This window comes from Eschrichtius robustus, chromosome 18 (assembly GCF_028021215.1).
Source record: "Eschrichtius robustus isolate mEscRob2 chromosome 18, mEscRob2.pri, whole genome shotgun sequence".
Taxonomy (NCBI): Eukaryota; Metazoa; Chordata; class Mammalia; order Artiodactyla; family Eschrichtiidae; genus Eschrichtius; species Eschrichtius robustus.
Genome location: NC_090841.1, coordinates 72,083,733 through 72,096,760, shown reverse-complemented (window position 1 = coordinate 72,096,760; position 13,028 = coordinate 72,083,733). Strand labels below are relative to the sequence as shown.

Here is a 13,028-nt window from a genome sequence, read left to right as displayed (position 1 = left end):
CTTTGATATTCGAACATTAGAACAAATGTCAATTTTATTTCAACAATATGTGTTAATTAATGCCACTTTGAATTATCACATCATATATTAAAACACTGAGTTGTCACCATTTTCCTTCCTTCATTCCTTTGGGATTTATTGAGTTCTTGCTATATGGCAGTCACTGAGCTACTGATAGCTTAGTTATTAAATTGTTTTATCGCTAAATGCGATTTTATAGAGTGCTATGAAAAATCAGATTTAAAAAAAATGAGATTTTAGTATGAACTTATTTAAGATTCAGTATAAATAAACGATCGAGTGTGTGTGTTTTTCTCTCCCACAATAGGTTCTTCGGGTAGTTCGGCTTATTAAAATTTCACCTGCATTAGAAGACTTCGTGTACAAGATATTTGGTCCTGGAAAAAAGCTCGGAAGTTTGGTTGTATTTACTGCCAGCCTCTTGATTGTTATGTCAGCAATTAGTTTGCAGATGTTCTGCTTTGTCGAAGAGCTCGATAGATTTACAACGTTTCCAAGGGTAAGAACAAAAAATGCAGTCAGTTTAATTCAGTTATTCTGAATTAATATCAAAGTAATTTCACTTTAACAGTGGTTTTAAAATATTGTCTTTTTTTATAACTTGGAGTAATTCAGTTTTAATATTCACAGTGGTCTTTTCTGCAGAATACAGGTGTTTGAGCACATTTTCAGCATTGTCAGATTATGTGTCAATTCTAAAATTCTGGAAATAATCTAATAGAATGAGATGCAGAAACCAGTAAAGATGGAAGATAGGGTTCTTAGTACCTATAAATGAAAATATAGCAGAACTTTAAAATTACTAATTTAAAAATGTTTAAAGTTTGCTTTTATGTGTTTGTGAGAGTTAACATTTTAAATCTGTTCTACAGTTCATATATATTTTTATGTCAGGCATGATCTAGAAGGAAATTTTGATTTTCAATATATAAATTTCATAAACTCTTCAGATTTGAAGTGTCTTTAAAAGATCATCTAGTTCATAACTCTGTATTCTTGTTAGAATTCACTTAGGCTAAAAAGAAAGTTAAAAACCAATCAATCCATAAAGAACTTGTGTAGAAGATACAGCACCTAATCAGAAGGATCCTGAAATTTAACTCCATGTGGATTTAGAAATATGAAAAAATATAATGACCAAGGCAAAGAATATATATAGATATTTTTATAGCCTTGGGGTAAGAACAACATATATTTTAAAAAAAAATAAGCTTTGAGGGCAAACGTGTCTGTAACATAACAGATAGACTAATATAGCCTGGGTTATTTTTTTTAATCTTAACAGATAGACTAATGTACTCTGGGTTATTACTTTTTTTAATCTTGTACTAAATGTGTTACTCATTGCCAAGCATTTGTTGAGTGCCTATCAAGAGCCAGGCCGTGTTGCCCATCCTGAGACATAAACAATTAAGTCTCTAGTCTTCAAGTATTCTCAGTTGAGGGTGGGTAACCAGTAAGTAGACATAAAACATGACAGACTTTGATAAAGGCAAACACAAGGTGCTCTGGGAACCCAGAGGTGAGGTCCATAACCAGGAATGGAAGAATCCAGGAGGACTCCCTGGAAGAGGAAGTTAGTGAGGAACAGCTGGATGGAGCCAGATGAAGTGCACAGAGAACAGTGTTCTGGGTCATGGGGACAGCATGTGCTGAAGGTTGAACTGAGCTGTGTCTTGTTCCAGAACTTAAATGAGAAAGGACAGCCGCTGACAAGAGGAGGACATAAAGCCAAGGAACTTTTAAGTTGGTGAAAGCGTGATCATGATTAAATGCCAGTGAGAGAGCGCAAGGAGAGGGCAATAAAGATGTGTGAGCTAAAGAGGACGCTGGCAGAAGGTTCCCGAAGGCAGCCTGCAGGGCACTGGCACAGGGCAGGTGTCGAGGTGGTCTTGTAGGACAGCAAGCCGAGCCGAAAGGCACAGCGAGCCTTGTTTCACTTTCAGCCGCAGTGCAAGCAACAGGCAGGAACCTGCACCGCTGCCCAGGTCCCGTTCTGCCCACTGGGCAGCGCTGGGTGAGGGGCAGGTGGGCCAGCCCTGGCACGGTGACGAGGGAGGGATCTTTGCCCAGGAGCCCTGAACAAAGCTCGTGCCCTTTTAGGAACCGGGGAGGGGGTACGGGTATGACTAGAGGAAGGGCTAGAAGTGAAAATGTACCGAGTCAGGATGGAGAATAGTGCCTCAGCTGAGGCCCCCGCGCGGGGAGACCTCCGAACAAGGCACGCGGGCCAGGAATGCCGCTGTGCACAGGAGCGGGGCAGCCTGGGGGCCGAGTCCTTGCCTGAAACTCCCTGCAGACGCTGCAGTGCACAGCTGCGCCCCAAGACTGTGGGGGGTGGGGGGCGGTCAGCTTCCCTCCCCTCCCCGTGAGCCTGCCGGGCAAAGCCTGGTCCCTGGCCGTGGTCGGGTCACTTAGGATCGGCTTGGAGCCAGACTCCTCTACAGTGGGACCAGCTCTTCCTCCAGGGATAGAGAGATGTAAGCAAAGATGACAGTGCTGTCGTCAAGGCCACCTTCTCTTAGGCTGCCCCTTCACTGCCCCCTCACTGGGTAAACACAGAGGGCAGACTACCATCCTCATTATCATGACCGTCCAGCCCTCAGGCCAGTTTAGTTCAGCTCCCTCTAAGGGTCAGCCACTGTTCCAGGCCCGGGGTGGGGAAGGGGTACTAGATGGTAGCAACCCTTTATTTATTACACAGACCTATCTGAATTTCATACCTTATCTTCATTTTTTTGCCCTTTCCTCTCATTTCACCCCACTAACTTTATATCCTTTACCCAAAACCTCTTTGAGCCAGATGATTTTTGGAGTGCAGAATATTCTAGATATTGTAAGGGTGATATCACCCTCCACAGCTGTCTGAATCAGCACCCTGTAACGAACACATTAATATTTCTCTAGCAAAACATCAACCTTCAGACAAAGAAGGGTAAATAAAGACAATAAGTAAGACTTAGGTCAGATCAGACTTTTGCCACTAAATGAGCTACCAACAAAACCAAACAAAACACCTTTGGGTATTTTCAAAATGTTTTGAGTACTGAAGCTGTGAATAAGGGCTGTGGGCCTGCATATGAAAGCATCGCGGATAAGAGTCTGTACTTCTTGCTCCATCGCTTTTTAGTTATATGACACCAAATGAATTATTCTTTAAGCTTTTATTTTTTCACACCTAAAATACAGGCAAAAATGGTATTTTCCTCATAGCATTGTGTGTGTTGAATGATAAACAAAAACGACCCAACTCTGGGTTTAGAAAGCATTAAAAAAAGTGATATCCTATATAATATATTTGAAATTGGCATAATACAGAGGCTACTCTGTATTAAAGACAAGGCTGCTTTAGATCCAGTCCTGCCTTAGCCCCTTGGGATGTGCTCTAATTTTCCAGCCATAATTGTAATCAAGTAGCATTGCATTTTCAGATCTCCAGTTACTCAATTGTGCTTTTCCGCCTGATTACTGTGACCACCTTAATGAAAGCAGCCAGCGACTATGGGGCCCCTAATCAGTTATACAGCAGCTGACAGCATTGACACGGGAAGTGACTAGATTTCTCCTTGCATATGAATGCAATTAAGAGTTAAATTCCTGAAACATAATCAAATCTTGCAAGAAATGTTAAAAAGATTACAATTACAAAAAGCCATCATTATCATTCCCAGCCAAATAAAGCATCATCCGTTGGTGGCACTTGCCTGATACGAAATGATCAGGAAAGGTGATTATAAACACAGGGCAGACGATGCTAGATTTTTGCAGGTCTTGCCCCCTTCCATCCTCATGGGACATCTCCCTCATTACTCAGTGGCTGGGTGTTGAGGTAGGTTGGATAATTATATTATTAGCCAAAGCACAGCACATTAGGGGAACAGATTTTCTGTAAGAAAAATCACGTGATCCATCCCAATGCAAAATCGGAACTTTTAAAATCAGCAATTGTTTGTATTATCTTTACTTGGATCCGCTCCGTCTTGGAGGCTAGCAACCCCCATCACACACAGGGCCATGGGATGCAGGAAGTAACTGCGGGAAGGCGTGAGAGGCTCAAGAGAGGACCGGTCATGAAGAGAGGAGCGTTCTTGGCGAAGGGGACCCAGCATCTGTGCCCGGGAGGTCATTCCTCTGGCTGTTTCTGGAACCTGACCTTGACCCAGCCATCCGGGGGGGGGGGGGTATAGTCTCTCTAGAGAAATAGGACTAGATGTAAAACCCAACACTGGTTTGATTGGACCTGATTGTATCCTGGGCTCCAGCAACCTGCTGCGAGACCCCTCGAAGAGGAGCTGACATGGACCTGGGAAGCTGGTTTCCCTTCCAAATCCCAAGAAGAGAACCCTGGAGGGGCAGAGGGGCATAGGAGACAACAGCGACCCGGGCACAGTAAGTAACCGCTCAGTGCGGTGACCCTCTGGTGCAGCTCCACCCACACTGGAAGACCCCGGGTGCTTCTGGAGATACTCAAAGGTGGAAGGATGCTAAAGGGATTAGGATTAATCCACCGGTTCCCCAGTGGGTACCACACTGCAGCCTGTGCTCCATTGGCAGTAAAACTGATCCTTCTTCGATGTAAATTGTCTCATGACACTCTCCTATTTAAAATGCTTCAAGATTCTCCTTTCCCTCAAGATAACAAACATTTTAATAGGGTTTTCAGTATCTTTTTCTCTCTGGCCCCATTTACCTCTTCGGGCTCATATTTCAGGATTTCCCCCAACACACCTTTCAAAGGCAGAGATGGTGTCTATCTTTTTTTTTTTTTAATTTTTTGGCCACGCAGCATGTGGGATCTTAGTTCTCAGACCAGGGATCGAATCTGTACCCCCTGCAGTGGAAGCTTGGAGTCTTAACCACTGGACCACCAGGGAAGTCCTAACGGCGTCTATCTTGCTCATTTAAATCCTCCATGTTTAGCACAATCCTTGCCACAGGGTAGCTGGTGAATAGGTGTTTGGATGAAGAATGAATAATCGTCCTGGACCAAAACAAACCTCTCTGATCCTTCCACACTGTATCAGGCTCAACAGGACAGATGCCTTCTTCTGCTGTTGTCTATAGCTCCGAGACCCCTGTCAGCCTCCGTCACTGCCCTTACCCTCATCCCATCAGCAATGTCTGCATAATTCTGTCTGAATGCTTTGGCTGCAAGTAGCAGAAAATTGACTCCAACTAACTTAAACAATTAGTAAATTTATCTCACAAAATTCAAGGGATTAGGTAGACTTCAGGAAGCCAGGACTCCGGGTCTTTCACTGAAATTCTCTCAGTTGTTGTCATGGGCTAACTTATGTGCCCCCAAAAGATGTGTTGAAATCCTAACCCTCCGTACTCCCAAAATGTGACCTTATTTGGAAATAGAGATAATCAAGTTAAAATGAGGTCATTAGGGTGAACCCTAATCCAATATGACTGATATTCTATAAAAAGGGGAGATTTTGACACCGAGACAGACATACACAGAGAGAAGACAATGTGACACACATGGGGAAGACGGCCATGTGATTGTCATGACATCTACAAGCCAAGGACCTCCAAGGATTGTCAGCAAGCACCCAAAGCAGAAGAGGCAAGGAGAATCCTTCAGAGGGAGCGAGGTGCTGCCGACACCTTGATTTCTGATTGCTAGCCTCCAGAGCTGTGAGATAATACATTCCCACTGCTTGAAGCCACCCAGCTTTGGGTACCAGCAGCCCTAGCAAAGCAAAGCAGTTTCCCTGTCCATGTGTTGTCTTCATGTGTTAACAAAACGGATGCAACATTTTCAGGCTTCGTGATAAAATCTAGAAGAAGGAGGGTCACCTCCGCCCAGATCTCCTTCTTAGAATCAAGGACACCTTTCCCAGTCCCTTCTCCCTCCCCCTGCCCCCCAGCAAACCAGCTTTCATCTCTCATCCGGCAGGATTGGGTCACTTGGTCACTACTAAATGAATCGCTGGCAAGATGGCTAGAGTCAAGGTGATTGGCTTGGATTCATCATAGGGGAAGAAATGGATACTGGGGAGACAACCACAGAAGCCACTACAATGGTCAGACCCAAAACCTGGACGAGATTTCTCTCGCTCATTTCTGCCTCTGAAGCTCCCATATGCCCTGTGCAAACAGGCTGTGTAGATAGACACGGAGTAGGAGGAGGGCTGGTGTTTAATTTCTCTCCCGGAAGCATCTGGGTCCCAGCTCCTTTCCAAGATGCCCAAATAGGACCTGCCAAGCAGCCAGCATAGGGCCTGGCACATAGTGGGTTCCTGCTTCCCATCTTTATGGTTACTTCTGTCACACACCATCGACACGTATGCAAGGTCTCATCCTCTTTACTAGACTGCAAGTAGCTTGAAGTTGGCAGCGCTGCGCTCTTCTCTCCTGACACCTCTCAGAACACTTATTAACACTGTGTCATGGGATCTGCAGCTTCAGGACACAGAGACAGAGAGGAAACAGCCAGAGGAACCTCAGCATAAACCCGGTGAGAGGGAGCAAAGGAGCCTGAATGTTTTCAGTGGGAAAAAAAGGAATGACATATGGACACAGTTTAATAAAACAACTTTGTCATCTCAAGCCAATAACTTTCTCTTCTAATTTGGACAAAACAGACACACTGCTAAGTAGAAATAAGATGAAGTCCTGCTCTGAGGCAGTATCCTGCCGTTCCTGTTTTGTTGGGACTAATAGGTTGTATTATAAGGAGAACAATTAGATTAGCTTTTTCATGAAGGAAAAGCCCATACAGGTCATGAGACAGGTTGCTATAGGCAAGAGCCACATCTCTCTGTAACAAAGACAAAAACAGTTTGCATTTTCTCCTGGTTGCCCGACAAAAGCTCATGTGCGCAATTTCACCACTGTTTTTGTTCTGTTTATCCCTCTACTTAGTATATGAAGAAACTTTCTTCTATGTTGCTAAAATACTTGCAATAAACATCCCCTGTAGATCTTTAAATAGCTCAATATCTTTATTCCTTTTAATTTCCTACTAAAATAACAATAAGCAGACCTCATTTGTTTTGCATTCCTACAAATGGGGATAGTTTTTATTCATAAAGAATACACTACCCTCCATAATACAGGTTACTTGAATTTTAATACTGTTTATTTGATATGTTTTCTTAATTTGCATTCTCTAAATGCTAATTACTTGCTCTGTTGAATTTTCACTTATAAAACCATGTCCAAAGCAGTTAAAGAATATAAGCAGTCAATACTATAAAACACTTAATTACAAATTAACTTCCCTGTTTCCTCTCACGACCAGAATGGCTAATCATGCTTTCAGTTGCATTGAAAGAATTACTGAGAAATTTGAAGAAACAACTTGCCCCTTAATTTTTTTCACCATTTGCCAGATGAAGAGAGTTTGACTACATTTTTAATCAATTCAGGATTTACCTTATCTTCAAAAGGATAATTAGTTCAATTTATATTGCCGAAATCTTTATTAATTTTTGTTTTTTATTGTTTGGTCTTCCATGTATTTTTAATTGTTCATGATATATTTCAGGCACACAAAGGTATATAAAGAATAATAAAATGTATTCTTCCGTGGCCATATGCGGTTCAAAAAGCAGATTAGCAATGGATCTGAAGTCCTTGAGCACGTGCCCCTCATCCCTCCCCTCCCTTTCCCATAGAGAACCACTCTTCTGAACTTGATGTTTGTCCTTAGTACATCCCTTTATGCCCTGAGTGCATATATAGGCATCAGCTGAGAATCACATATCTTTTTGCGTAATTTAAACCCGCCTCATGTGGTCTCATACTGCACTGTTTCTTCTGCTAATTGCGTTTTTTGCTCAACACTGTTTGTGAGATTTACCAATATGAGTACTTGTAGCTATATTTTATTTATTTCCCTTGGGGTATAACATACAACTATACATTGCACCATATTATATATATATATACAGAGAGAGAGCACTATTCAGAGAAACACTGCCCAATTTATTTTCCCGTTCTCCCGTGTGGTAGGTGAATTCTAAAATGGGTTTCCAGGACATCTGACCCTCTGCATAATCTTTTCCCTTTGGGTTTGGGCAGGACTTGTGAATATGATGGGATTTCACTCCTGGGAATAGGTTGCTAATGATGGAACTGGAGTGAATCAAAAAGGAGGTTATCTTGGGTGGGCCTGACCTAATCAGAGGAACTGGGCCCTTTCTGAAGAGAATGATTCAGAACAAGAGAGGATCTCCAGTTGGCCTTGGACAAGTAAGCTGCCATGTTGTGAAGGGCCATGTGGCTAGGACCTGAGGGTGGCTTCTGGGGGCTGTGAGCAGGAAACCAGGACCCTCAGGCCTACGACCACAGGAAGAGAATTCTGATAACAACCCGAATGAGGGTAGGAGACCCTAAGTTCCAGATGAGACCGCAGCCCAACCTACACCCTGATTTCAGCATCTGAGACCCTGAGCAGGCAACCCAATTACACCCCGCCGACACCTCTGACCTACAGAAACTGTGAGATAATCAGTGAGTGCTGTTTTAAGCCATTACATTTGTGGTTTGTTACACAGAAATAGAAAGCTAATGCATGCAGGTTTGAGAGGTGTGTTTCTAACGTTTTGTGACTCCAAATAGCACTGCTCTGAACATTGCATGTTAACTTGCACAGATCTGAACTCTGCACTTGTGAAATTCTGCACGTGTGAAGATACCGTTAGGGTATGAAGCTAAGACTGGAATTGCTGGGTCTTAGAATAAAGATATCTTCAGCTTTAATAGATAGTGATAAACTTGCATTCCAAAGTACTTTTACCAATTTATCTGGCATCTGTAATATATGAGAATGTTCTCAGCTTCAACTCAGCAGTATTTGGTCTTGTCAGGCTTTGTTTGGCTTTTAAACATTTAGCTCTTCGTTTAACCTGAATTGATTTTTGTGGCTGCTGTAGTAAGATAGGGAACAATCTTATTCCTGTTTGTCTAACCCATTGTCACAGTACCATTTATTGACTGGTCTATCCATTCCCCACGGTTCTGTGGGCCAGCTGTGTCATCATACGATTCCACATGTGTGTGCCCAAGTCAAGTCACACATGCTCCCTTTTCATCTCCTTTTCCCATTGAATTTTTTTCTGGTCAGCCTCCAGTGAAGCCCAGTAAATATCCAGCTTAGCAATCTCCACCTTTCAAGGGTCCGTGACTTTGCCCCTTGTGTGACGTGACATTAAAAACCAAAGTCTAGGGCTTCCCTGGTGGCGCAGTGGTTAAGAATCCGCCTGCCAATGCGGGGGACACGGGTTCGAGCCCTGGTCTGGGAAGATCCCACATGCCACGGAGCAACTAAGCCCGTGAGCCACAACTACTGAGCCTGCGCGTCTGGAGCCTGTGCTCCGCAACAAGAGAGGCCACGATAGTGAGAGGCCCGCGCACCGCGATGAAGAGTGGCCCCTGCTTGCCGCAACTAGAGAAAGCCCTCGCACAGAAACGAAGACCCAACACAGCCAAAAATAAATAAATAAATTTATTTTTTAAAAAAAATAAATAAATAAAAAATAAAAACCAAAGTCTAGCAGAGCTCATAAATCCCCTAGGGAAGGTGCCTTTTCTTCACTCAAGCTGCCCGTTAGTTTTTGGTCCTGGAGTTTCCATTATATTCCTAGATCTTAACTAGGCCTTTTAAAGGATGTCTGTTGCATGTTGTCTAGAATTTCCTATGTTTTTTTTTTAATTGTTTATTTATTTATTTATTTATTTATTTATTTATTTATTTATTTATTTATGGCTATGTTGGGTCTTCATTTCTGTGCGAGGGCTTTCTCTAGTTGTGGCGAGCGGGGGCCACTCTTCATCGCGGTGCGCGGGCCTCTCACTATCGCGGCCTCTCTTGTTGCAGAGCACAGGCTCCAGACGCGCAGGGTCAGCAATTGTGGCTCACGGGCCTAGTTGCACCGCGGCATGTGGGATCTTCCCAGACCAGGGCTCAAACCCGTGTCCCCTGCATTGGCAGGCAGATTCTCAAGCACTGCGCCACCAGGGAAGCCCTCCTATGGTTTTTAAATCATTTTTTCTCATGTACGATCAGACACTGAGGTTCTGTTATAAATTTTTGAGACAAAAAAGGAAAAAAGAAAACCACTCTGTTGACTATCTTTCAGATAGATAGCTTTATTTTTTTTTCTATAGGCACAACCCAAGGCCAGGCATCCTAGCGTCTGCTTTCCCCATCTGCAGCCTCACATCTCTCTGCATTTGTTTGCATTACAGATATTATCTCCACTTTGATTCTTTTTTTTAATTGAGATTTTATTTTTATTTATTTATTTATTTAAATTTTATTTTTTGGCCGCGCTGCACAGCACGTGAGATCTTAGATCCCCGACCAGGGGTCGAACCCGCGACCCCTGCATTGGAAGCGCAGAGTCTTAACCACTGGACCGCCAGGGAAGTCCCTCCACTTTCATTCTTATATCCTCATGTTTATACATCTCTTTGTATTTGCTTGCATTACAGATATTATCTTCACTTTGTTTCTTATATCCTCATGTTTATACTCCCCTCATCTGCTACACCCCCGGAAGTTTTCCACAAATACTGCATACATCCATTCACAGTGAAGACTAAATAGATTGTGTGCCTATTTTCTTGTTGTTTATAATTCAGACAGCATTCTCCATGTGATGGAGCTATGCGGTGGCCGCACATGAACCAACGTACTAAACTTTCACTTGCAGCAGAGTTGAGCACATAAGGACGAACTCAACTTATCCCCTAGTAGAAACATAAGAAGGAGCTCAAGCCAGAAAGTGAAATGTGCTCCAATAGATGTAGTCAGTTGTAAAGAAATATCAAAGATATCCTGGAGTATATTTAAAAATTTCTGGGAACCTATTATATGCTATGTATTGTGCTTCCAACTATCGTTTCATTTTAATAAGAGAGGAAGAGATTGCTTCCAGGGAAGGAAGTCTGCAGAGCTCTGTGAAGAGTTGTCATCAGGGGTAAATATGATTCCCCAGGAGGATTTGGGTAATGGCATTAAATGAGAGTATTCTATGTAAGGAAAACAGAGTGAGTAAATCAGAGACATGGAGAATCACAGTGTGAAAGGAACTGCAGTGTCGGGCTGGAGCCTGACCATTGGGTGTCTTCCGAGGTTGGGATTGTGACACGGGGGAGCCATTGCAGATTTTTACTTTCTTTGTTATTTTTCCTGGAAAATAGTGGAAGAGCTATTTTGAGGAAGTTTACACTGAAAAAAAAAAAGTTATTTCTCTGAGGAGGTTTTTCATTGAACAAAACTCACCTTTATTGACCAAAGACAAAAATTTACGATCAGTTGAGGAACTTCTGGCATCTTCAGGGCAGTAGGGGAGGTAATTTTTTATTTTATCTGTGTGACCACTATTGTGTCAAATCTTCCACAGTCTCATAAAGTCAGTCCCATCTGAGGCTTTAAGCCAAATTGTCATCCATGCCTGGACATGGCCCTGCAATAGAAACTAGCAATTTGGTTTAAATTTTGAAGTAATGCAATATATAGCTTAATGTAACCACTTCCCTCTTAAAACCTGAAAAATTAACTCTATTTCCTTTCTGCTATGGCATCTGAGGTTCTTTGGCTTCTATCTGAATTTATATTTGTGGTGATTCATCAGTGGCGTAGTGATAAAATACTATCCTGTGCTCTTCCTCTTGGAGGATGATTTTAACGCAGCATGAATCACACAGAAATGGCCATGTCTTTTCCTGTGGCTGTGTGTTGATATCATTTACCACTGAGCTTCAGTATTCAAGGAATTATTACATTTCTTGAATGAAGCATCCTTCTATTCCTACGCCTGATTCCAGAAGCATATTCTTTGGGGGAGAACCTTTTTTTGCACCTTGTCGTATTTTGGTAGTTTTCTACCAGTCATCTTGTAACTGAAAGTGGGGTCCAGCTGTCTGCAGCTCAGAAGCCATTAAAGAGGCCAGGCTGGTGGAAAGGAAAGTTTGCTTTATTTCGGATGCTGGCAATGGGGGGTGAAGGCGGACTCCTGTGCAAAGGCCGACTCCCCCCACTGGCAATCAAGGGGCAAGAGCTTTTATAGGCGGAGGGAGGGGGCTCCATGCAGAAACAGCACGGTCAGCTCTGACCGTCATCTTGACATTGGTCATCGGTGGTCTGACCAGCGTCATCTTGATTGTTTTAGGTACAGTCAATCTTCAGTTCCAGGGTCGGTTTGTTCCCATTTCTTTAAGGCCTGTTCTCGGAATTGTGGCAGCTTATGTCATGGCTATAGCCTGGTCATCGTGCAGTTAACTTCTTCCACCTGGCGGGGGTTTCAGTCTCTATTAGACAGCTCACAGGATATGGCACAGAATATTATCTACAGTCCTTAAGGAGGAACTAAATGTCCTTGACTGTGCTTGATGACTAAACTATCATTATTTGGTCTCCTTGGACTGTTTTCCTTTGTTTCTGCATTTTCTCACTTCTCTGATTAAACTTATTCTTTGGCTAAAGTTTTTCCACAAACAAAAGGCAGGCAGAGGACATGGAGGGGCAAGGACCATAGGGTCCTGCTCCATTTCAATCTTATTTGTAGTTTTCCAACTAGTAGTTACCATATGACATAAATATTATTTTAATAATCAGTCTACTCCATTGCACCAACTTCAAAAACCAGTGAGAGCTGTTAATGAGGAATATGTGTGTGTCTCCTTCAGTTAAGATGAGTTTCTGTGAGCATATTTTCACTGATGAAAAGCTAACTATATTTTAAATATTTTGTTGAGTCTTGCCTACAAAAAAATACAATCTATAGTCAGACATTTCGACTCTTCTCTCGTGGTTGCATGTAATAAAAACAGAACAACAGTAAATATCTTAGAGGATTATTAGAAAGTTTAAAGGATATAATATATTCAGACTAGTTAACATTGTGCTGACAATGTAACAGGGAATCAACAAGCAGGAGCAGCTAGTGTTTTTCTTAAATAGCGCAGAAATCCAGCTTCTTAGCATGAAACACTAAATTCCTAGCAATAATCACATAGCCCAACATAAAAGGATCCCTCAGTAAATC

At 42.5% G+C, this 13,028-nt stretch overlaps 1 protein-coding gene across 6 annotated transcripts in view; it reads left to right on the top strand.

The window, feature by feature from the left end:
* Nucleotides 1-13,028, top strand: part of NALCN (sodium leak channel, non-selective) — a 279,498-nt gene that overhangs the window by 130,208 nt on the left and 136,262 nt on the right. For all 6 annotated transcript variants that reach the window (XR_011070942.1, XM_068526400.1, XM_068526403.1 and 3 more), the window contains one exon: nucleotides 329-520. Coding sequence is in view for 5 of the 6 variants with exons in the window: in XM_068526400.1 (XP_068382501.1) it covers nucleotides 329-520 (192 nt within the window). In the remaining variant the exon portion in view is untranslated. The remainder of the gene's footprint in view (nucleotides 1-328; nucleotides 521-13,028) is intronic.